The sequence below is a fragment of the Chlorocebus sabaeus genome, chromosome 20 (assembly GCF_047675955.1).
Source record: "Chlorocebus sabaeus isolate Y175 chromosome 20, mChlSab1.0.hap1, whole genome shotgun sequence".
Taxonomy (NCBI): Eukaryota; Metazoa; Chordata; class Mammalia; order Primates; family Cercopithecidae; genus Chlorocebus; species Chlorocebus sabaeus.
The window spans coordinates 68406437-68431511 of NC_132923.1; the positions used below are offsets into that span (position 1 = coordinate 68406437).

The 25075-nt window shown below is 35.0% G+C and overlaps 1 protein-coding gene across 3 annotated transcripts; it reads left to right on the forward strand.

Annotated features, from left to right (window-relative positions):
- Nucleotides 1-1214: 1214 nt before the first annotated feature.
- DEPDC1 (DEP domain containing 1) lies at nt 1215-23331 on the forward strand. Of its 3 annotated transcripts, none has more exons than XM_007978333.3 (12): nt 1215-1380; nt 4061-4326; nt 9113-9269; nt 9686-9804; nt 10221-10351; nt 11727-11774; nt 14626-14766; nt 15816-16664; nt 17097-17269; nt 19330-19506; nt 20672-20857; nt 21576-23331. In XM_007978333.3, exons 1-12 carry the CDS (start codon nt 1333-1335, stop codon nt 21714-21716), a joined length of 2436 nt encoding a protein of 811 aa, XP_007976524.3. In that variant the 5' UTR covers nt 1215-1332; the 3' UTR covers nt 21717-23331. The 3 variants fall into 3 exon arrangements, with proteins under 3 accessions (XP_007976524.3, XP_007976527.3, XP_007976525.3); XM_007978334.3 differs by lacking the exon at nt 1215-1380 and adding an exon at nt 1409-1515; XM_007978336.3 differs by lacking the exon at nt 15816-16664 and having other exon boundaries at nt 1218-1380.
- Nucleotides 23332-25075: the final 1744 nt, after the last annotated feature.

Consider the following 25075-nt stretch of genomic DNA (forward strand, 5'->3'; position numbering starts at 1 on the left):
CTTCTGAAAGGAAAAAGAAAAGAAAAAGGCAAATCCTGGGACAATGTATCATAAAGCCAGGTAAGAAATGGTTAACATTATTTTGTAACATCAATCATTTTACTTTTCCTTAACATAAGTGGAAAATTGAGTAGATTGTTCCTGGTTACCAAGTGTGTTTTGAAAATTCCTACCCACTGGTTCTGGTAGAAAATAGATGTGTTTCTGCCTAAATAACCCAAATTAAGGAAAACTCCACAGACCTACACTACCACTCCCTGAACATTTTCCTTTCTCTCTTCTTTTTACTGCATCCTATCCTCTTAAACTGCTATTTAATTTCCAAGTGAATTCTTCCACAGCTTCAAATCACTCAAGCAATCTCCCACTGTACTAAGGGATTCTTAGCATCAAATAGTTTCAGACTGGTGACAGGGTATTTATTAAAATCATGAAGTCTGTGCTTTGCCAAGGAGACCTAAGACTGAGTAAGTCTCTTCAACTTTCGGAATGTAGTTTTTGTCATTTGAAAATTGACTTCTATTGAAGATTTATTTTCTAAGATCCCAGTGAAATTTTAAGTGTATAATCATGATCCAAACATAACCAGGATTCTTTCTACAGTGGTAGATTTTAAGGGAAGCAATTTGGCAAGTTGTACACAACCTTTCCCCAGCCCCACATGGTATGTACTTAAGAAAGTCTACCTGTGATTCACTTTATTACCCAGTCGGGGGGGTTCTGAATGATCCATTTTACCGCACAATTAGGGGGCTGTGAATCTGCATTTTAGCACTTCAGAGAATCATGGCCCCCGCTGAGAGAGAGGAGAGAGAGAAAAACTGCGACATATATCCATCAGGCTGCTTTGCTCTCTAAGCTAACTGCTGAATATCCTGTGGGACCAGGAAGAAAACCCGTATTTTCTTGTCTTTTCAAATTTCCTTAAACCAAAGGCTGGACTCCAAATAATTTCGTTTGGAACTAAACAGCTCATCCCTTCTGAGTACGAAAACATGACTCCGCCTCGCCGTAGACCGGAGGAGAAAGAAGCAGCGCCAGGGAAACCCGAGCCTGTCTCACCGAGGCGGTCCCAGGCCAGCCCAGCCCACCCCAGCCCGCGCCAGCTACCGGAGCTCCGGAATGCTGCCGAGCCTCCTGGGCCCCAGCCGACTCAGTCCCGGGGCTGGCTGCGGCATCACGTGACCCGCGGCGCGGCCAATCCACGCAGCCCTCTATGCTATTCAAATCGGCCGCGGGGCCAACGGTTGTGCCGAGACTCGCCACTACCCGGGCCGCTGGGCCTGAGTGTCGCCTTCGCCGCCATGGACACCACCAGGCGCTGACAGACCTATGGAGAGTCGGGGTGTGCCTCCCGGGCCTTATCGGGCCACCAAGCTGGTAAGACAGCTCGGATAGACGGGACCGGTCAGCGGGCTGACGGCAGTCACCACTGTTCGCAGTTTTACCTCGGTCGGAGGGATGAGTCCCAGGAGCCCTAGGTTCAGTGAAAACGCTGGCGAGGAGAAGTAACGGGTATGCGACCTTTGCCAGACTCACCGCTCCCTCTGTTTTGAGGATCTGGGTCTCAGGTCCGAAAGGAAGCGCCGCGCGTAGGCCGCACCAGACTCGCTTTGAGGAGCAACTCCTGTGCCCTGGGGGCGTCTTAGAATATTCCGATTTAGCCGCTCACCTCGCCTGATTTTTTACCAGCCTCACAATTAGGGAGCAATTGGGAATGAGCTCCAAAGCTTTGTAGGGTTAGGTTGTGGGCAAGCCCGAATGTGACAATTTTGTTTATTGAACCCATAGCATTTAAAGCAGGATATACCGGCCGAATAGCACTAGGAGAACAGCTGCCTGTTTCAAAACGGTATTTCTGAGTACCCGTCAGTAACCACTGCTGGTGGCTCCTGAATTTGCATGTGTAGCACTCCTAACGCGTTTCGTGCCGTTGGGTCTTCGGTTCTATGGGATACTGTGGTACTGGTTATGTGACGTTAGGGGAGTCCCCTACCTTCTGCAAGCCTGTTTCGGCACTGGTAAAGGTTACTAATACATGCTCGCCTTAAGGGATTTCCCAGGAGGATGCTGTTTTTGAAAGTGTGTTGTGATCTGCAGAATAACAAGCACTTTCCTCTTGGGAATGCCCTTCAGGCGAGCATGTATTATTAGCCCTACTTTACCAGTGTGCACACTGAGGCTCACAGACGTTACATGCCTTCTAAAGTCACATCAACGGAAAATGGCAGAGGTGGAATTCACATCTTCCTAGTATGGCAATCTCACATGGATTCAGCTACTTAGGAAGTTATTGGCCATATTTATCAATATGAAAGGGTAGAATTTAGGATAGGAAGGAACCTCAATCAGGTAGTCCTGCCACATAATTTAGAAACCCATTAGATGAAAGTAGTATAAACACGCTGAAAAAGAAAACATGCACTGAATGCTTACTAGTACTTCACATATATTACATCATGTTATCATTCCAATAAGCCCATTCGTTAGGTCCTTTTGTCCCTGCTTTGTGGTTAAGGAGATTGAGGCATAGAGATTGAAGATAGGCCCAAAATGTCATAAACAACAGTGGCAGAGCTAGAACTGGGAAACCAACCCTACTAGTCTTAACTCCAGAGCCTGTTCTTAAAACCACTACCCTGTACTACATCTCAGGAAAGCCATTCTGTAATCTCCTTTAGTACAGAGACCCTTTCTGTCATTTTTATTACTGTATCCTCAGGCCAGTACACAGTGAGCAGCTCAATATCAGTTTCTTGGATAAATAAATATATAAAGTGGGAAAGTGTGGAAAGAAAACAATATAATCATCAAGTTTTCAGCCCTTAAATTCTGTCTTGTGGTATGGGGGCCACATAGGTTAGAAAAGCAGTAACATAGCTAGTAGTGGCATAATGGGTTGCAAATTAGATTTGACTGCTAACGTAGGATTTTTCTATTAAAAAGTGATGTGTTTATTCTAAAGCAACATCACCTCCATGCTCCACCATTAGAGGGGTCATAAATGTAGAGGTCTGGCTGATTTGAGGACAGTTTAAAAAATATCATATCTTTGCAAAATGTACATGTCACAGGGTCATTAAATATGCAATGGACTTTCAGCTTACTTACTGTATCCCATCTGTTCTATGTTCATTACAGGAATCTTCACAAAAGAGATGCTATAGTAAATACATAAGCCATTTTTCATGTTAAAGATACTTCACCAGTGAAACTATTGCCTGCCATAAGTTTTGTTTGGCCAGCACAGTAGTTGAGAGTACAGGTTCTAGAGTCAGTCACACCTGGATTTGAATACCTACGTTCATCACCTAGCTGTGTGACCTTGGTCATTTTATAAATCTCTCTGCTTTATTTTCCTTATGTGAAAAATGAGAAATTAATAGTACCTTTTCATAGAATTGTGATAATTAAAGTGAAATAATGAATGTGAAGCACAGTGCTACCAACATTAATATTAATTGAGGTAAAAAACAAGGATGAATGTTTTCTATATTGATTGTAGTTCTTCCTTATTTGTAGGTTTCTTAAGCTGATAAGCCAATGAAGTTCTTCTAATAAAAAAATTATTACATAAAAATATTACTACAGCACTAGAATTAATAAAAAGAAAGCAGTATAAGATGTACTTTCTTTTTTTTTTTTTTTTTTTTTTTTGAGACTGAGTTTTGCTCTTGTTGCCCAGGCTGGAGTGGAATGATGTGATCTCAGCTCACTGCAACCTCCACCTCCCAGGTTCAAGCGATTCTCCTGCCTCAGCCTCCCGAGTAGCTGGAACTTTAGGCATGCGCCACCATTCCCAGCTAATTTTGTATTTTTAGTAGAGATGGGCTTTCACCATGTTGGTCAGGCTGGTCTCGAACTCCCAACTTCTGGTGAGCCACCGCGCCCGGCCAGATATAAAATTTTATGTGGCACAAATAAGATGAATGATTCTTCAAGAATTTTTATGATGTAATCAGATGTGAATTAAAGAATTATCTTTACCTAATGTACTTCAAATTAATATGAGATTTAATTTTTCTTCAAATTTTTAAAAATATTTTCCTTCTTTTTACAGTGGAATGAAGTTACCACATCTTTTCGAGCAGGAATGCCTCTAAGAAAACACAGACAGCACTTTAAAAAATATGGTAATTGTTTCACAGCAGGAGAAGCAGTGGATTGGCTTTATGACCTATTAAGAAATAATAGCAATTTTGGTCCTGAAGTTACAAGGCAACAGACTATCCAACTGTTGAGGAAATTTCTTAAGAATCATGTAATTGAAGATATCAAAGGGAGGTGGGGATCAGAAAATGTTGATGATAACAACCAGCTCTTCAGGTAATGAACAGATATGTAACTGTAAAACTGAATTACTGTAGTTTTATCTCTACTTATATTTTTACTATAACAGCAGCTTCTTCAAAGAAGTAATATTTCTTTGGAAAACTATTAATGCTCTCAGTTCAATTAAAATCATTTAGAAAAATTGTAATGTGAAAGTTAATTGCTACAAAATTTAAAGTTTTTAAGTGTTAGCATATATAATAAAGTAGGGAACTGGAAGGGAAATAGTGAGATATTATCACTTCTGCATATTCTGAACACTTTATAACATTTTAAGGACATATTACTGACCTTAGTTGCATAGTTTCTAGATTTATAAGTTCACAGATCCTTCCCTTCAAACATTTAATTTAAGAATACATGTAATAGAGTAATAGCAAATCTTACATAACAAATAGCAGGGCCAGGTGAGGTGGCTTATGCCTGTAATCCCAGCACTTTGGGAGGCTGAGGTGTGCGGATCAAGGATTGAGGCTAGGAGTTGAGACCAGCCTGGCTAACATGGTGAAACCCCGTCTCTACTAAAAATACAAAAAATGAGTTGGGTGTGGTGGTGCACACCTGCGACTGAGGCACGAGAAGTGCTTGAGCCTGGGAGGTAAGAGGTTGCAGTGAGTTGAGATTGCACCACTGCACTGCAGCTTGGGCAACAGAGCAAGACTCTCTCAAAAAATAACAATGATAACAGAAGTATACCACAGGTTAAAGAGAATATTTATTAAGCAGTTAAGATATAACAGAAACTCCATTTGATGATTTACATATGTGTTCCTACTTAATTGCTGTAGTAGCCAAGCAGGGTAGGTATTAACCCCTTTTAACAGATGGGGAAACTGAGACCATGCTTCAACAAATCTTGTTTTGTCTGCCTGAAATGTTTTTCCACTGTACACATTTGTCAGGCTAGTAAACTTATACATTTATTTTAATCTCAGCTCTTTTATAACCTCTTCTGTGGAGCTTTTCTGACTCTCACAGGTCAGCATAATTGCTTTTTCTCTTATGACCTACGGTTCTTTGTTATATAGCCATTAAAGTAGGCCTGTGGAATCTAATGTCCACGCTTTTTTTTTTCCTACAACATTAGGTACTTTTCAAATGAAATGTCTAAGAATTTATTGTTTCCTATGTACCAAAAATGGTTTATGTCGTACAAGTAAACTACAATAACAATCATGAATAATCCATTTTGTATAGCACTCTACAAATCTTTCCTGTCTTAACTACTGCTCAGTTATCTTTGTGGGCTCCTTTACTGCTGCTCATCCTTTAACTCGCCCATCTTCAAGTTCCTGCCATTGTCTTTACTTCATCTTCTCCCTAGGCAATCTCATGCCATGTCTTCACCTACTTTTCTTAAGACTTTCAGGCCTCTCCTGAAATATCTCTCCTGAGCCTTCGGCCCATTTTTTTCAACTGCCTCCTGGAAAGGCACTTCAAATATACCATATAGAAAAATGACTATCACCCCCTAACCTAAATTTTGTCTTCTTAGGTTTCCTATCTGAATAAATGGCATTGCCTTCCCTCTAGTTGCCTTGATTCTTTCCCTTTCTTCTCCTTTAAATATGATTTAGTCTATTGTGCTGCCTAAGTAGTTCTCTGATCTGTGCACATCTCTCTCCAAGATGAATCTTCTTTTTGTTAGGCTATAATTCTTACCTGGATTTCTCTTTATTTGTTTTGTTTTTGTTTTACTTGGATTTCTGCATAAATCCTCAACTAGTCTCTCTGCCCCTAGTCTTTTCTGCCTCCCGGGCTCAAACGATCCTCCCACTTCAGCCTCCCAAGTAGCGGGGACTACAGGCGCACACCACCATGCCCAGCTAAGTTTTGCATTTTTTGTGAACATGGGGTTTCACTGTGTTTCCCAGACTGGTCTCAAACTCCTGACCTCAAGCAATCCACCCACCTTGGCCTTCCAAAGTGCTGGGATTACAGGCATGAGCCACCATGCCTGGCCTCTCCTAGTCTTTTATGATGGTAACAAAACTATAAAGTATGTAAAAATAAAATTTACCAAAAATGTGTAAGACCTTATTGGAGAAAAGTATTAAATTGTATTAAATAGAATAAATGGAGAAAGATACCCTGTTCATGAATGAAAATACTTAGTATCATGTATATTCAAGTCAATTCCTCCCAAAATGAAATAGAAATTCAGTGCATTTTCATTCAAAACTTCAATATAGTTTCTTTGTGGAACTTAATAAGCATATTCTAAAAGTCATTTGCTAAAGTCTAAGAGAATTTTGAAGACCAAGGTCACACTTCTGAGGTCTTCAAACTTTTGAGATCACTACAAACTTTTTGAATAAATTTGATGTATGAGGCCAGGCAGGGTGGCTCACACCTGTAATCCCAGCACTTTTGGAGGCCGAGGCAGGAGTGTCACTTGAATCCAGGGATTCGAGACCAGTCTGGACAACATAGGGAGACCCTGTCTCTACAAAAAAAAAAAAAAAAATTAGGCATGGTGGCACGTGCCTGGTGCCTGTTGACTCATCTGCTTGGGAGGCTCAGCCCGGGAGATTGAGACTGTAGTCAGCCATGATCACACTACTGCACTCCATCCTGGGTGACAGAGAAGAAAAAAAAAAAGATGTAAAAGATACAATAAAGTGAAAAAACACCAAACCACATATTGTTTATATACATTTATTAAAAATATAAAAGCATGGAAAAGAAATACAACTATAGGCTTATTTTATGAAACTATAAGTTTATATTTTACTCTCCCTTAGGAAGAGGGGGATATGAGTGAGCAAAGAATTTCATTTTTTTAGAAAAAGGAGTTATTTACACTCCCACCAACAGTGTATAAACATTCCATTTTGTCTGCAACCTTGCCAGCACCTGTTATTTTTTTATTTTTTAATAGTAACCATTCTGACTGGTGTGAGATGGTATCTCATTATGGTTTTGATTTGCATTTCTCCAATAATCAGTAATATTGAACTTTTTTCATATGCTTGTTGGCCACATATATGTCTTCTTTTGAAAAGTGTCAGTTCTTGTCCTTTGTCCCCTTTTCAATGAAGTTGTTTGTAAATTTGTTTAAGTTCCTTGTAAATGCTGGATACTAGAGCTTTGTCAGATTCATAGTTTGCAAAAATTTTCTCCCATTCCATAGGTTGTTTGCTGACTCCATTGATAGTTTCTTTTTCTGTGTAGCTCTTTCATTTAATTACATCCCATCTATCAGTTTTTGCTTTTGTTGCAGTTGCTTTCGGCATCTTCATCATGAAATCTTTGCCCATTCCAGTGTCCAGAATGAGATTGCCTAGGTTTTCTTCCAGGTTTTTTATAGTTTTGGGTTTTACGCTTAAGTCTTTAATCCATCTTGAGTTAATTTTTGTATGTGGTGTAATGAAGGGGTCCCATTTCAATCTTCTGCATGTGACTAACCTGTTATCCCAGCACCATTTGTTAAATAGGAAATCGTTTCCCCCATTGCTTGTTTTTGTCAGCTTTGCTGAAGATCGGATGGTTGTAGGTGCATGGTCTTATTTCCGGGCTCTCTATTGTGTTTCATTAGTCTATGTGTTGGTTTTTATACCAGTACTATTTTGTTTTGCTTACTGCAGCCCTATAGTATGGTTTGAAGTCTGGGAGCATGATGCTTCCAGCTTTGCTCTTTTTCCTTAGGATAGCCTTGGCTATTTGGGCTCTTTTTTTGGTTCCATATGAATTGTGGACAACAGTATAGTGATTCATTAAAATCCTAAAACCAGAACTACCATTTAACCTAGCAATCCCATTACTAGGTATATACCCAAAGGAATATAAATCATTCTGTCATGAAGACACATGTACACGTATGTTCAGTGCAGAACTATTCACAATAGCAAAGACAAAGAATCAACCTGAATGTCCATCAGTGGTATACTGGATAAAGAAAATGTGTATATATACACCATGGAATACTATGCAGCCATAGAAAAGAATGAAATAATGTACTTTGCAGGAACATAGATGGAGGTGGAGGCAAACTAACTAAGGAACAGAAAACTAAATACGACATGCTCTCACTTACAAGTGGGAGCTAACTGATGAGAACACATGGACACATAGAGGGGAACAATAGACACTGGGGCCTATTGGACGATGGAAGGTATGAGGAGGGATAGGATCAGGAAAAATGACTAATGGGTACTCGACTTAATACTTGGGTGATGAAATAATCTGTACAACAAACCTCCAAAACACAAGTATACCTATGTAAGAAACCTGCACATGTACCCCTGAACTTAAAATAAAAGTTAAAAAAAATAATAAAGGAGTAGTCGCAAAATGTCAACAATTACATTGGTTGCCAGTTACATACATGGGTATTGTTTTATTATATCTTTGAAATATTTTATATTAAAATAAAAGGAGGCCAAAATATTGCAATCAAAAGAAGCAACAGAAACTAAGTTCCACAATGTAGGACAAGCACAAACAAAAGGGGGAATATACAAACTGGATAACTCATCAAAGAAATTTAGAAAATGTAGCACTCTAGAGCCATTTTTTGTGTAAGCAATACCCCTCTACCAGAATTGACCCTAGTAATAACCCTGAATTATCCAGAAATAAAGTTAAAATATGCACAATATACTAAAGAAAGAAGAAACCTATTTTTTTAAAGATTTAATGGGAAAATTTATTTGTCTAGAATCTTTATTACTTGGTAGTATTAATAAATCAGGCTCTTTATGTGAATTTTAAAATAAATAGACTCTAAAAGTTTGTTTCTAATCTCACCTTATTTAATTGCTTATGATTTTTAAACCAGATTTCCTGCAACTTCGCCACTTAAAACTCCACCACGAAGACATCCAGAGTTGCGAAGAAACAACATAGAGAACTTTTCCAAAGATAAAGATAGTATTTTTAAATTACGAAACTTATCTCGTAGAACTCCTAAAAAGCATGGATTACATTTATCTCAGGTAACACATCCTTTTACTAATTACTAGTTTAAATATGATTATGGTGTACTCAATAATAGAATCATTAAAAGTAAATGATTCTTTAATTTTTAAATCCAGAACTGAAACCTCCTAACCTACATTATATTCTGGAAATGTATGTATAAAATTGTTTGTGACCCATAGAAAGAATAACAAAAATGGTAGTGAGACATAATTGAAAACAATAGTTATATAATTTAAGTGTGTTTTGGTTTAAATTGATTTGAGGGTGCTAGGGACAACTGCAAAATTAAAAACCCCAATACCATGTTACATTATTTCTTCGGGAGACACTTTATAGCTCCACAATGGACTGATAGTAATAGAATTATTGTTGCTTTCAGTATTTAAAAATTTGAGCATACCAGCTTAAACCAAAATAATCCTTTTTTCAGGAAAAGGCCGAGAAAATAAAGCATGAAATAATCAATGAAGATCAAGAAAATGCAACTGATAATAGAGAACTAAGCCAGGAAGATGTTGAAGAAGTTTGGAAATATGTTATTCTGATCTAGTAAGATAAAATTAAGCTTTAATGAAGTTCCTGAAGTGTTCTGATTATTATTTTGACATTTACATCAAAATATGCAAATGAATCAGAACAGATTAATTATCAAAGGTTAGAATGCAACCTGTATATGTGTTTTTAAATAAATACTCTTGTTATAGCTTAATAGAATAGAAATTGAGTGCTTTGGTATGATTCACCTTTTCTTTGAATCAACATTGTGGCCATAGTTTGGGATATATATTGTAATCCTTTTAAGATTACTGAGATAAATACATTTGAAAGGGGATACTAAATATAAGTCTTTAGAAGTTAAGAAAAATAAAATATTCTGATGGCTTTGTTTACTAGTCATATTCATTCATATGTATAATCTATCCTATTTACAAAGAAAAAAAGTTAATATTCTTTCTTCTATTTAGCCTGCAAACCATTTTAGGTGTGCCATCCCTAGAAGAAGTTATAAATCCAAAACAAGTAATTCCCCAATATATAATGTACAACATGGCTAATACAAGTAAACATGGAGTAGTTATACTACAAAACAAATCAGGTTGGTATTAATAAAATAATTGGAACTTTTAAAAACTTGCCAACAAGGTTGCACGTAGTGTAAAGAGAGACCCAAATGTTGAAAGTAGAATACTTTCATGGAGCATCAGAGGGGCTATCGTAAGTGCTTTAGTAATAACAGTGGAGTCATTTATAAGTGAGTATTATTCATGCTATTATAAGAAATATTTTATCTGCTAAGATAGATTTATGCATGGTATTAAAAAAATGACAAACATCCAAAAGGTATACAAGTATAAGAAAAGTTTTGATTAAGCACATTTTTGTTGAGGGCTTCCAACATGTCAGACATTGTGCTAAAGTTTAATGATAAGATAGAAATGGTCCATACGCTCATGAGGCTTAGATGAGTAGTTATGTACAAATTAACAGGAGTCAAACATATATACAAAACTGTAATAACACAACAAAATAAGCTCAGACTTTAAAGATGAGGATTCTAGAGGGACTGGCTTTTTTGTTTTATATATTTATATAGTTGATTGATTTCAGATTTAGGTACAAATTTCAGGGAAATAATTCAAGCTAGATAGATGTATTAGAAAACTTAGATTATGAGAAAGGTATCAATAAATCTCTCAAAATTGTAGCTAATGTTTTTGTGCTAAGTTTCTGGCTGTGGAATTAACTGACATATATTACTTTGATTTTCTTTTTATGGGCAAGAACTTTTGAGTTTTTAATTGTAGGAGCAAAAGGTAAATGTTAAAACTGTTGAGTTTGCTATGTGGCTTATGCATGTGGCTGTAGACCAGTCCCTTCTTCCATTACCTAAAATAACATGGTTAACAGTATATGCCCTCATTTAAGATTTCTATTCTTTGTAACCCTGTGTAAAAAAAGTGCTAGATTTCTATGGAACATATTTTATTCAGTAGCACTTGAAAGATTTTAAGCAAACTTCACTATAAAAGGAGCATAATAACGACATACAGTTCATTTCAATCATAGGTCTCACCCAAATCATTAATATTCAAATAGCATAGCAATAGGCAGAATAGAAACAAGGATGAAGAAAAGGTAGTGATAGTAGATAAAAATGAATGTGGAATTTATATCTAAACACTCCATCAAAATAATTAATCCTCAATTTGGCAGTATTTAATTGTTATATGTAATATGGATCAAACTCAGAATCTCTATAATTTTTTCAGACTTTTTCTATTTTAAAATATTGACTTGATCCTGTGTCTCATTAAACATATAATACTTTTTAATGCTGGTAATACATATACAAATGTAACATGTATGTGTATGTGTATAGATTCATTTAATTGCACATAAGCGTGATATTTTGAAATATACTATCATAAAAATTGTATGGTTTACTTAGTAATATTTTTCTTTTTGTGTAGATGACCTCCCTCACTGGGTATTGTCTGCCATGAAGTGCCTAGCAAATTGTAAGTTAAATGTGTGTGTGTGTATGTGTGTGTGTGTGTGTGTGTGTTTTATATTGATAGTATTTAACAAGAACCAAGGAAATTTTTTAAATAATTTATTAAAGTCCTGATAAAATTAAAGTATATCATTTATCTTGATATATAAATCAAAGTCTAGTGGAATTTATTACATTATGGAGCCCTTAACTTTTTCTGTTTAGAAAGAAGGTGATTTTTTAATTCAAACATATTATTTATGGTTTAGTTCACATAAATTATAAAGTCATAGCCTAGAGGATCTCAAAGGATTTTTAAAGTGAAATCCACACTAATTGCATGAATAAGGCACAGAGTTCAAATGGTTTGAACTCCATGGGATTTCTATAGTGTAGAAGCATAGAATACTAGATATATTAATGTGACTTGATGTTATGAAAAAAAAGATTATCTGTTATTCTATTAGTTTGTTCTCATGCTACTATAAAGAAATGCTTGAGACAGGGTAATTTATAAAGAATAGAGGTTTAATTGGCTCATGGTTCCACAGGCTGTATAGGAAATATGGCTGAGGAGGCCTTAGGAAACTTACAGCTTACAGTCATGGCAGAAGGCGGAGGAGAAGCAGGCACGTCTTACATGGCTGGAACAGGAGGAAGGTGTGTACGGAGGTGGTACACGCTTTTAAGCAACCAGATCTTGTGATAACTCACTCAGTATCACAAGAACAGCACCAAAGGGGAAATATACCCCCATGATTCAATCACCTCCCACCAGGCCCCACCTGCAATACTGGGGATTACCAATTTGGCATAAGATTTGGGTGAGGACAGATCCAAACCTTATCAGTCACTAATCCAGAAATTTTTTTAGCATTTAATTGATCGAGCATTTTCATCATGATCAGTGATAATTGATTTTTGTAACGTAAAACCCTAGTATGAGTACAAAATCCTAATTGCTTTCAAAGTTAATTTTTTAAATGTACAAAGGTATAAGCTAAATCATCAAAAGCTAAATTATGTTTTAGTTACAAATATAAGTTTCTAGTTCATATAAAATTAGCGTTTTCTAAAATGCTAATAGGGATTTATTAATGTTCAGGGTAACTTTATATTCCTTTGTTGTCCACTGGGTGTCAATATGATAAAATGACATTGAATAAATAGCAATAAAGTAAATACATTTACAGAAACATTTTATTTGTCAAATTAAGATAAAAATCTTTATTATGAACTTAAGACTTGAATTTGTCTTTCTACTTTCCAAGTATAGTTAAGTATTCTTCTCTTTCATTCCTTTACTCACGGTTAGGAATTCAGGTAGGCATACTGACAGGGATTTCTCTGACATCCAGTCTTTAGGGAGCCTATCTTCCTTCTCTTTCCAGTCTATGTAATACCTAAATGATACCAATTATATAACTTACTGGATTCCAAATTAGCAACAATGTATTTAGCCAGAGGCACAGTTAAGACTTAACTTTACTTGTTATTGGATCCCCTAGAGTAATTCTGTGAGATGTAAGAATTAGTAATCAGTATACCATCCCAATTTTTCCAACAGAGAAAACCAAAGCTTAGAGTATCTTCTTTTAGTGCAAAGGAGCTACAGCTCCAACCTAGATTCTCTATAAATTCTATATTTTTAATATTTTTAATTCCTGTAAACATGTATTTTCTGTCTTAGAGAACTTTCTGATGATTATCAAATCTTTTATTCCACATACTATTTCTTATGTCCTTAAAAAAAGATCTATTTTGCTCTATTGTTAAGAGTGGGAATTGTTTTCTTTAATTCTTTTTAGTGTGTTCTCACATTTGTATGTCCATACAAAAGTTTGGAAACAGGGAAGTAAGAAATAGTATTTGGACTTGGGAAGAGAAACCTTTTAACTTGAAAGATAGTATAATGGCTCTAAAACCTGGATGCACACCACAGTCGCTAAAGAGACTCTCCAGAGATTCTGAAGTGGTTGATTTAGTAGATCAGGAATCTTTAAAAAAAAAAAAAAAAAAATGCCCCCAGAAGATTATTATAGTGAAGGTTCTCAGGTTAGTGTTTGGAAACCACTCAGTTAGTGAACCAGAAGCAAACATTTCTAGGTCAGTAAATTTCTGGCCCCACCTTCATGGATTCTGGTCTCCGTAGAGGAGTTTGTATTTTTAATAGGCACATTGGATGATTCTGTGATATAATCCATGAACCACACTTTAAGTGTTGTTGGAGCTAAAAGTCCTGGTCCTTGCTCTTATTTTACACTGCTCTAACTTCTAATTCAAACTTTGCTACCAAAGTCTTTTTCATCTTGGGCAAGGTACTCTTAGCCTCAGTTTTCTTATCTATAAAATGAGATCAGATCTTATTTTTGAGGAAAACACAAATGAGTAAGTATGATTATTTCAATAGTTGTGTCAAGCTTAAGAAACAACAATGTAAAGATATTATTTAAATTCATTAAGGCTATGTTTCATGTCAGACAAAATGTATTCATGAAAATGTAAATTTACACAAAGACAATTTGAAGGAATTATTTGTATTATCCAAATATTCTTTCCTTTACAAAATGAATTACAGTAAAATCTTAGTAAACTAAGCTTCCCTAATGCTTTTAAAATGATATTAAAATTTTACTTTATGTATGATTTTTCAGGTATACAAATGTTAAAATAAAACAAAATACTAGCAATTGACTGCTTCTAGTGGAAAGATAATGAGGAAGAATGAGATATGCCCTTTAAATTTTTGAACGGTGGCAGAATTTGTTGTTAAACATAACTCCTTCATGAAACACAGATTTTATACTTTTTGTATTTAAAAATTGTATTTAAATTAAAATATACTTTACCTTTTTCTTTTGCCTTCTACTTCTTAGGGCCAAGAAGCAATGATATGAATAATCCAACTTATGTTGGATTTGAACGAGATGTATTCAGAACAATCGCAGATTATTTTCTAGATCTCCCTGAACCTCTACTTACTTTTGAATATTACGAATTATTTGTGAACATTTTGGGTATGTATGGATTTTACTGATTTTAGTTCATTTTGTTAAAGTTTTCAAATTTCTTATAATTTAGAAGATCTAAAACCATAGGTAAATATGAAGGTGGCAGCCTACAAATTATTTTAAAATTCAGTGAAATAAGGTCCCCAGGTTACTCATACTTCCACCCAGCCAACTACCAATTCGGGACTTCCCTCAACCCCCTACCAGATTCAATAATTCACTACAATGATTCACAGAACTCAGAAAAGCACTTTACCTATAACTGTTAGTTTATTATAAAAGCTAGATCTCAAGAATAGCCAAATGGAAGAGTTACACAGGACAAGGTATGAGGGTAGGGGTGGCACAGAGTTTCTCTACCCTTTCTAGTCATGTCGTGATCCCAGCACATCCATGTGTTTGACCAAGCTAGAAACTCCCTCAGCCTGCATATTTTAGAGTTTTAATTGAAGTTTAATTACCAAGGCATGACTGACCAAATCGTTGGTCACTGTTGTCAATTGAACTCAATCTCTAGCCCATTTCTCCTCCCACAAGGTTGTAGTTGGTGATGAAAATTCCAACCATGGCCAGCCCTCAGTTACCTTAGCATGAACTCATATATGCTGAAATAGGCTTGTTATGAATAACCAAAGACCTTTATCATTCAGGAAATTCCAAAGATTTTAGGAGCTCCATACCAGGAAGGACAAAGATCAAATATATGTATTTTATAACACCACAATTGTCTTATATTTATGAGGTTTCTAGTACTTGCAGACTGAGAACAGATATTTTTAAACGTATTCTGGCTCAATCCATTTAATTAGGCTGTTGAAATAATTTTTTAAAGTTATATTACAAGTGGGAAAACCACTCATCTGTCTTGCACGTTTGTAACCGAATGTTGCATGTGTCCTATTTAAGTGGCTTCTGAATTAAGCAACTACTATGTATACTATACTAACAACATACACTGTAGTAATGCTTTATTTTTTAACTTTACTATTGTTTTTGTTTTATTTTTGTCCACTGTCATACAGTTGCATCTTAATTTTTGTTTCATTTCCTGGTAGTTGTTTGTGGCTACGTCACAGTTTCAGATAGATCCAGTGGGATACATAAAATCCAAGATGATCCACAGTCTTCAAAATTCCTTCACTTAAACAATTTGAATTCCTTCAAATCAACTGAGTGCCTTCTTCTCAGTCTGCTTCATAGAGAAAAAAACGAAGAATCAGATTCTACTGAGAGACTACAGATAAGCAATCCAGGATTTCAAGAAAGATGTGCTAAGAAAACGCAGCTAGTTAATTTAAGAAACAGAAGAGTGAGTGCTAATGACATAATGGGAGGAAGTTGTCATAATTTAATAGGGTTAAGCAGTATGCATGATCTAGCCTCTAACAACAAACCAAGGTGCTGTTCTTTGGAAGGAATTGTAGATGTGTCAGGGAATTCAAGTAAAGAGGCATCCAGTGTCTTTCATCAATCTTTTCCGAACATAGAAGGACAAAATAATAAACTGTTTTTAGAGTCTAAGCCTAAACAGGAATTCCTGTTGAATCTTCATTCAGAGGAAAATACTCAAAAGCCATTCAGTGCTGGTTTTAAGAGAACCTCTACTTTGACTGTTCAAGACCAAGAGGAGTTGTGTAATGGGAAATGCAAGTCAAAAGAGCTTTGTAGGTCTCAGAGTTTGCTTTTAAGAAGTAGTACAAGAAGGAATAGTTATATCAATACACCAGTGGCTGAAATTATCATGAAACCAAATGTTGGACAAGGCAGCACAAGTGTGCAAACAGCTATGGAAGGTGAACTCGGAGAGTCTAGTGCCACAATCAATAAAAGACTCTGCAAAAGTACAATAGAACTTTCAGAAAATTCTTTACTTCCAGCTTCTTCTATGTTGACTGGCACACAAAGTAAGGCTGTTGCTCTCAATGCATGCAATATTAACTTTTAGTGTTTACTAACTCTGTGTTTTGCTTACCTGGCTCTTATTCCTTGAAGTTGCTTAATTTTTTTTCCTCTAAGAGGAATTATTATAAAAGACTTTTGTCTATGATGTAACCAAGATTTATTCTATTTACCTAAAGCACTTATTTTCTTGTTTGCAATTTCCTTTATTCTGAGTCACTTTATTTGTAATAAGTGAAGAATTTTTATACTTAGAAATAAGTTGTAAAAAAATGAGAATCTTACCATGCTTTAGAGGAATGTAATTTCTAGAAATAGTTAAAAGAAATGAAATACTAAGATATTATTTTACCTTGTTTCTATAGGTGTATATACTGGTAGTATGAAAGCAACTAGTGTCATTGATGATTTTGGGGGGGGGTATTTTTGTATTCTAGGTTTGCTGCAACCTCATTTAGAGAGGGTTGCCATCGATGCTCTACAGTTATGTTGTTTGTTACTTCCCCCACCAAATCGTAGAAAGCTGCAACTTTTAATGCGTATGATTTCCCGAATGAGTCAAAATGTTGATATGCCCAAACTTCATGATGCAATGGGTACGAGATCACTGGTAAGTTGATTTCTTACGGAAAGAATAAATCTGATTCATAAACCAAAATAAGAAGACCAAACTATGTAAAAGTACTACTCAAATGATGTCTTAGTCTTAAAGTGCTAGATTCTTAGGTTGGAAAGGCTCTTTACCCTTTCCTAACAGCAGGATTTTAGTGTATTAATCTTTTGTACACACTCATTATACTTTCACATGCTGGTGTTAATCCTGACTGAGGACTTTGCCTGCTCATTCATCCTGAATCACTTCATAGTGATTGACCAGTCAGAACACGTTATGTTGCCTTGTGCCAGTTTTGTTTGGTGGATAAGGAAGAGGAAATGTAGGTACTGTTGAAAGCTTAAGGAGACTGTAACTGTGGAAGTAGAGAACTAATGAACTTAATACAGTAAGTCAGTGTTTCAAAGAATATAGTGATAGGAAAGTAGGTCATTGTGGACAAGAAGTTGGGAAGCACTATTGCCAAACAGTCTTAGGCTCCTTGTGAGAATGAGGACAAGGGCATTCATATGCAGATAACAGATTGGAAAGGAACTCTTGAAATAGTATCTTTAATCTCTCTCTTTTTTTTTAAGTCACCACTTCCTCAAAATGCAACTTCAATTGACAAGAGGCTTTTATAGCAAGGAATCTAGAGTTATGCTTTCTTCCACTTGTTACTAAAGATAGTTCTTTAACAATGACAGTCCTAATATAAAGAAGAGGAATTATTCTTGAGAAATTATAGCACTATTAAAAAGCATAGGAAGTTTATAGAGGAAGATGTTTTCAGAGACATGACTGGGAAGGCGATAATTTTGGTTTTGCACTTTTAGGATTTGAAGTCATAGGACCTCTAAGTGAAATTTATCCAGCAGAATGTTGGAATTATGAGCCAGGTGAAGAAAGATCGGGGAGAAGGCAAATTGTTTTGGTCTTTTACATAGGGATAGTACTTGAAGCTATGAGAGTAGATGATCTCTACAAGGCTGAGAATGTGGAGAAAGAGCAAAAGGCTGAGGTCTAAGCCATGGAAGGAGACAGGAAACCCTGACTGATGTGTAGGAATAAAACTAAAAACCTATCAATTCTGTAAATATGCTAATCCTCTACTATGTACAAAATATTTAAAACAGAATTCTGATTTCTAAGTATTTTAGAATGAGGTGTGTGTGTGTGTTACAGTTAGAGGGTTGCATAGATATAAGTGAGAGTAATGAGAGTAATAAGTGATAGTAATTAATTTTATCCCAGGATTTGAAGATCCCATAAGATGGAATTGAAAAATGTGTGTTTTAAATTGCTGTCTAAAGACTGACAGAATAAGCATTTTTAAAAACTATTTTCCAGCATTTCAAAAGCTAAGTGGCATCAACTTTGCAACCACTTATGAATATAAGTATTCTATATGTTATACATTCTCCTGTTTTGTGTTTTTTTGTGGGGTTCATTTAATGTAATTAGTTATTGTTCTCTGACCATCTTTAAGCTTAAGCAATATATATATGTGGTATTAATAGAACCTATGGTGTTTACTGATAAAATTGTGACAAAATTGTAGAAAAACCAAAGCCTTTATAATTCTTGGGAATTACATTAAGGATATACTGTTTTGGTTTTTTTTTTCTGGTTACACAGGATCATGCTCTGTTACCCAGGCTGGAGTATAGTGGTGTGATCACAGCTCACTGCAGCCTGGAATTCCTGGGCTCAAGAAACAGGCACGTACCATCATGCCTGGCTAGTTTTTTATTTCTTTGTAGATACAGGGTTTCACTATGTTGCCTAGGCTGGCTTCGAACTCCTTATCTCAAGTGAGCCTCTCACTTCAGTCTCCCAAAGTGCTTAGATTACAGGCATGAGCCACTATGCTCAGCCATGGAAAAACTTTAAAAAGGATTTAAGTATAATCAAATTCTTACATTTCTAACTGTATAAATCATTGTCCTCATTTTTAAACTGAGGGCTGCTTATCACTTTATCCCAATACTTCACATAATGCTACCTGGAAATTACTGATATTCTAGTTTGTATGCAACCTTAGCTTTTTAAATTTACGTCTCTTAATATTTCTCTAGATGATACATACCTTTTCTCGATGTGTGTTATGCTGTGCTGAAGAAGTGGATCTTGATGAGCTTCTTGCTGGAAGATTAGTTTCTTTCTTAATGGATCATCATCAGGAAATTCTTCAAGTACCCTCTTACTTACAGACTGCAGTGGAAAAACATCTTGACTACTTAAAAAAGGGACATGTAAGTATTGTGAGTCTTAAAATTCTCTGCAGTAGTCAGTTGCAAGTGGCAAACTCATCTCACAGTAGCTTAATCAAAAAGGGAGACTTTTTCAGCTCCCGTAAACAACCTCTAAAAGTCAGGAATGTAGACAGAATCTGGGACTCAAATAGCTGTATGACTCTTTCCATCCCTCCATCTCTTATTTCTGTGTTGATCCTGTGTTTGACAGTGGCTCCTTCACATGATGAGGAATGTGGCTAGTTGAAGTTCATGAGTTAGAGCCTTACATTTGCAGTTCGAAGGAAAAAGAGTCATTCCTCCATCTCCAATTTTAAAAGCTCTGAATATAAACTCTTAGCCTAGTTGAGGTTAAATATGCATCGTTTAGGTAAGAGTGAGTAGGATGGAGATAGGGCCTTACTCTGATTGGTTCTACACAGATTAAAGGAGAATTTATTCTTCACAAAAGGTGAAGGTAGAGGGGTTAAAATGGAAAGGAATTATTAAAAGAAGGAAAGAAGGAATACTGAGCAGCCAAAATAACAGACATCTACTGTATTGTCTTTGGCTGCCCAACACATGTTTATGTTTTTCCCATACATACCATTCTAATATTGCCCTGGCTTATAATTATAACTATCTCCTAGAATTTCTTTCTCTTATCAGAAGATGTTAGAAGCTCTGCCTATGTCCCTAGGCCTCAAAACAAAAATACATGAAAACTAAAAATATTTCAGTAAATATGCTGATCATCTACTATCTGCACTGTCGGAACATTAAAGTCTTAAGATGAATTAGAATAATACTTAGATTGTTATTTTATAGTTAAAAGAGTAAAATCCATAGTTAATGGTAATAATTATAACACCTGTCTTTCTTTATTTAACGCTTATTGTGTGCTGAGCCCTTTATATACATTTTCTTATGTAATTTCCATTTTAATGATGAAAAAACAGACCAAGAAAAGTTAAATACATTGTTGAATGGTACAGACGAAGTAGATTATGGAGCTGGGTTTAGAACCTACTGACCTACACACCTCTACTGCATAATACATAGTTTTTTTAATGTGCTGAATGTTTGATTGGTGGTAACTTAATAGGTGCTAGATCCCGTCAAAAGAATACTTTATCGTATAAGAACATGACCAGAATTAACAGTTATATCATTTTGTTCACTACAGATTGAAAATCCTGGAGATGGACTATTTGCTCCTTTGCCAACTTACTCATACTGTAAGCAGATTAGTGCTCAGGAGTTTGATGAGCAAAAAGTTTCTACCTCTCAAGCTGCAATTGCAGAACTTTTAGAAAATATTATTAAAAACAGGAGTTTACCTCTAAAAGAGAAAAGGAAAAAACTAAAACAGGTAAGAGAATGAGCAAGTTCTCAATTATGTAAATATTTTCTAATCTTCTATTCCTGGTTGTTAATAACATTTAGAATCTACTTTCTTATTTTAATATTTTAGATTTTAAGTTTGAGGTATATGGACTATATATTATGATGTCTTGTATGTGTGCATTAACCTAAAACATGTGAGTACCTACCTGATTTTGCTCTTTATCCTGAATTTTGAAATACTACTAACAATAATAATATATGCTCTCCTTTTTCACTAGTATTTTGTATAATTATAGCTTGGATTAGCCTGGGAAAACAATTATAAGGTATGGATAAGTATCTTTGAGTGACTTACCACTATGTTTTAGAATTTTTAGCTCTGAAAGCCCAGTAGCCACATGATTTTGGCACGTCCAATTCTAAGTCTGAGACACTCAAAGAAGTATGAATACTAGATGCCTATGCCCTTCATAGGTTTTACCAGTGAGAAAGAAGATCTGGAATTTAGGGGGATAATTAACATCAGAAGAGAAAGAATCCTATAATGTTAATGTTAATGAGATCTAAGAGATCTTACAGTATTCACATGAGAAGAGAGAGGGAAAGGCAAGGATAAAATGAAAGGATACTAATCTCTATAATACTTCTTTGAGAAAGACACTGAATTCTTATAAAATGTTGAGCACTGCTTCAGCTGGGGAAATAATGTTAAATACCTTCTAATTTCTCACCTCATTTTTAAGTTTCAGAAGGAATATCCCTTGATATATCAGAAAAGATTTCCAACCACGGAGAGTGAAGCAGCACTTTTTGGTGACAAGCCTACAATCAAGCAACCAATGCTGATTTTAAGAAAACCAAAGTTCCGTAGTCTAAGATACTAACTGAATTCAAAATTATGTAATACTTGTGGAACTTTGGTAAATGAAGCCATATCTGAGAATGCAGCTACTCAAAAGGAAGTCTGTCATTAATAAGGTATTTCTAAATAAACACATTATGTAAGGAAGTGCCAAAATAGTTGTTTATCAATGTGAGACTCCTAGTAAACTAACTAGATCTCAATTGAGAGCACATAGCAATAGGTGATACCAAATACTTTTTGTTTTTAACACAGCTATCCAATAAGGCTATCATGATGTGTGCTAAAATTTTATTTACTTGAATTTTGAAAACTAAGCTGTGTTAGGGATTAAACTATAATTCTGTTTTTAAAAGAAAATTTATCTGCATACGTGCAAGTTCTGAAATATTAGCTAATGAATTAGTTGTTTGGGGTTACTTCTTTGTTTCTAAGTATAAGAATGTGAAGAATATTTGAAAACTCAATGAAATAATTCTCAGCTGCCAAATATTGCACTCTCTTATATATTCTTTTTCTACTTTTGATCTATTTATATATATGTATGTGTTTTTATAATATGTGTATATTTTATCAGGTTTGACTTTGCCTTAAATATTATCCCCAACTGCTTCAGTCATTCATTTGTTCAATATATATATATTTTGAATTCTCATTTTCATAATCTATTAGAAGATGGGGATATAAAAGATGTATAAGGCAATCATATATTCATTCAAAAGATATTTATTTAGCAACTGCTATGTGCCTTTCATTGTTCCAGATATGCGGAGACAATGATAAATAAAACATATAATCTCTTCCATAAGGTATTTATTTTTTAATCATGGGAGATACACCTATCAGATGCTTCAGATAACAACACTACCCACTGAAATCAGGGTGTATAGAATCATTCAGCTAAAGACTGACTTCTATGATGATGGAACAGGTCTTTAAGCTAGTGGTTTTCAAACTGGTACAGCACATTAGACTCACCCGAGGAGTTTTAAAACAGTCTATATGCCCAGGGCCTAACTTATACTAATTAAATCTGAATTTCGGGGATGTTGTATAGGGATTAGTATTTTTTTTAATCTAGGTGATTCCAATATTCAGCCAACTGTGAGAATCAATGGCCTAAATGCTTTTCATAAACATTTTTATAAGGGTCAAGATAATGGCACATTGATTTTATTTTTTCATTGGAAGAAAATGCCTGCCAAGTATAAATGACTCTCATCTTAAAACAAGATTATTCAGGTTTCTGCTGATTGACTTGGTACAAAAAAGCAAGTTACCTTCTATTTTTTACTCTAAGATTGTTTCATATGTATTCCTTAAGTGTAAAGAAATATATCATGCCTGGGTTGTAATGAAATCTTAATGTTTAATGACTATTCTTATTTCTCAATGTAATTTCATACTATTTCTGTATAAAATGATAGTGTTCCATTTAACATTACTGATTTTTATTAAAAACCTGGACAGAAAATTATAAATTATAAGTATGACTTTATCCTGGCTATAAAATTATTGGACCAAATTGAATTCTTTCTAAGGCATTTGTATACTAAAAATTTTATTGTTTACAGATATGTAAAATGTGGATTATGTTGCAAATTGAGATTAAAATTATTTGGGGTTTTGTAACAATATAATTTTGCTTTTGTATTATTAACAAATATATAAATCATAAAGGCAGGAAACTTCCATTTGCATTAATGTACATGCAATAGAGATTACAAAATACATGGTACAATGCTTTAATAACATCAACTCTGCCAGTCAGGTTTGAATCCTGTGCTATTAACTAGCTGGTAAACTCAGACAAGTTATTTAACTTATCTAAGCCCCAGTTTTGTTATCTATAAAATGAAGATTATAATAGTACCTCTCTTTAGGATTGTGAGGATTAAGTAGGATAATGCATATAAAGTGTTAGCACAGTGTCTCGCATGGAATAAGCACTCTATAAATATTAGCTTTTACTAGAATCACCTAGGATTATAGCACTAGAAGAGATCTTAGCAAAAATATGGTCCTTTCTGTTGCTTTGGACAGACATGAACCAAAACAAAATTACGAACAATTGATGAGTCTTAGTTAATAAGTTAATAACTATCTTTTCATTATGAGACAAAGTTTCTGAGTATGCCTACTCGTTGAAATTTTTTAATCTAGTCGAGAGGGAAAATTTGATGAGGAAGGAAGGAATGGATATCTTCAGAAGAGCTTCGCCTAAGCTGGAGAATGGATAGATTCCATTCTAACAGAAAGATCTTTAAGTTCAAATATAGATGAGTTGACTGGTAGATTTGGTGGTAGTTGCTTTCTCAGGATATAAGAATCAAAATCAACTGCTACAAATAAAGAGGGGATGGGGAAGGTGTTGCACATTTAAAGAGAGAAAGTGTGAAGTCTAATTGTGGGAATGCACAGGTTTCACCAGATCAAATGATGTCTGGTTATTCTGTAAATTATAGTTCTTATCCCAGAAATTACTGCCTCTACCATCCATAATATCTTCTAATTGGTATCACATAATGACCCACTCTTCTCACGTTATCCAAACAGTTATGTGGCATTTAGTAATGGAATGTACATGGAATTTCCCACTGACTTATCTTTCTGTCCTTGGGAAACTTAAACTCTGAATCTTCTCATCTATAAAATGTGAATTAAAGTATCTACCTAACTGAGTTGTGATTGTAGTGAAAGAAAGGCAATATATTTAAATCTTGAATTTAGCAAGCCCATGCTCAATTTTTATATCCTTTCCTCTTGCTTTGTATTGACTTTAAGATCTCTACTGATTAAAACTCTTTTGCTATCAAGTTTCTTTTCTTATATTTCACAATATATTTTCTACCCTATCAGTGGTAATATTTTTTACCTCATTTTTGGTGAAATTAAAAATGGTTATGGAATTTTATATCCTGGTAATCTGTACCACCAAGAGATATACCACCCTTTTATTTTGAAAGTGGAGAGAGAAAATGTGTGTGTGTGCATGCATGTGTGTGTGTGTGTGTGTGTGTGTGTGTGTGTGTGTGTGGTGTTATTGTTGAAGTATTTCTGGGAAAGAAATGAAGGATTGCTAGTTTTAATATTAAATTGAAAGAAAAATCATTTCACCAAAATAAATTTAACAGTTCTAAATACAGTAAGTACAGCAACTCAGACTTACGTATTTACTCCAAATTAAGTTTTATAAAGGATTTTTTTGTTTTCTCAGAACTGGGAGAAATATATATGTTAGTTGTTTTTATGTCTTCTGAAAACCTCTCAGAATGTGTACTGAGGAAACAGAATTTATAAGACAAGTGAAAGTATTGTTGACTTTTGCTCATTATAAAAACTCACAATTTTTCTATCAAAGCCTAGCTTCATGTATATTAG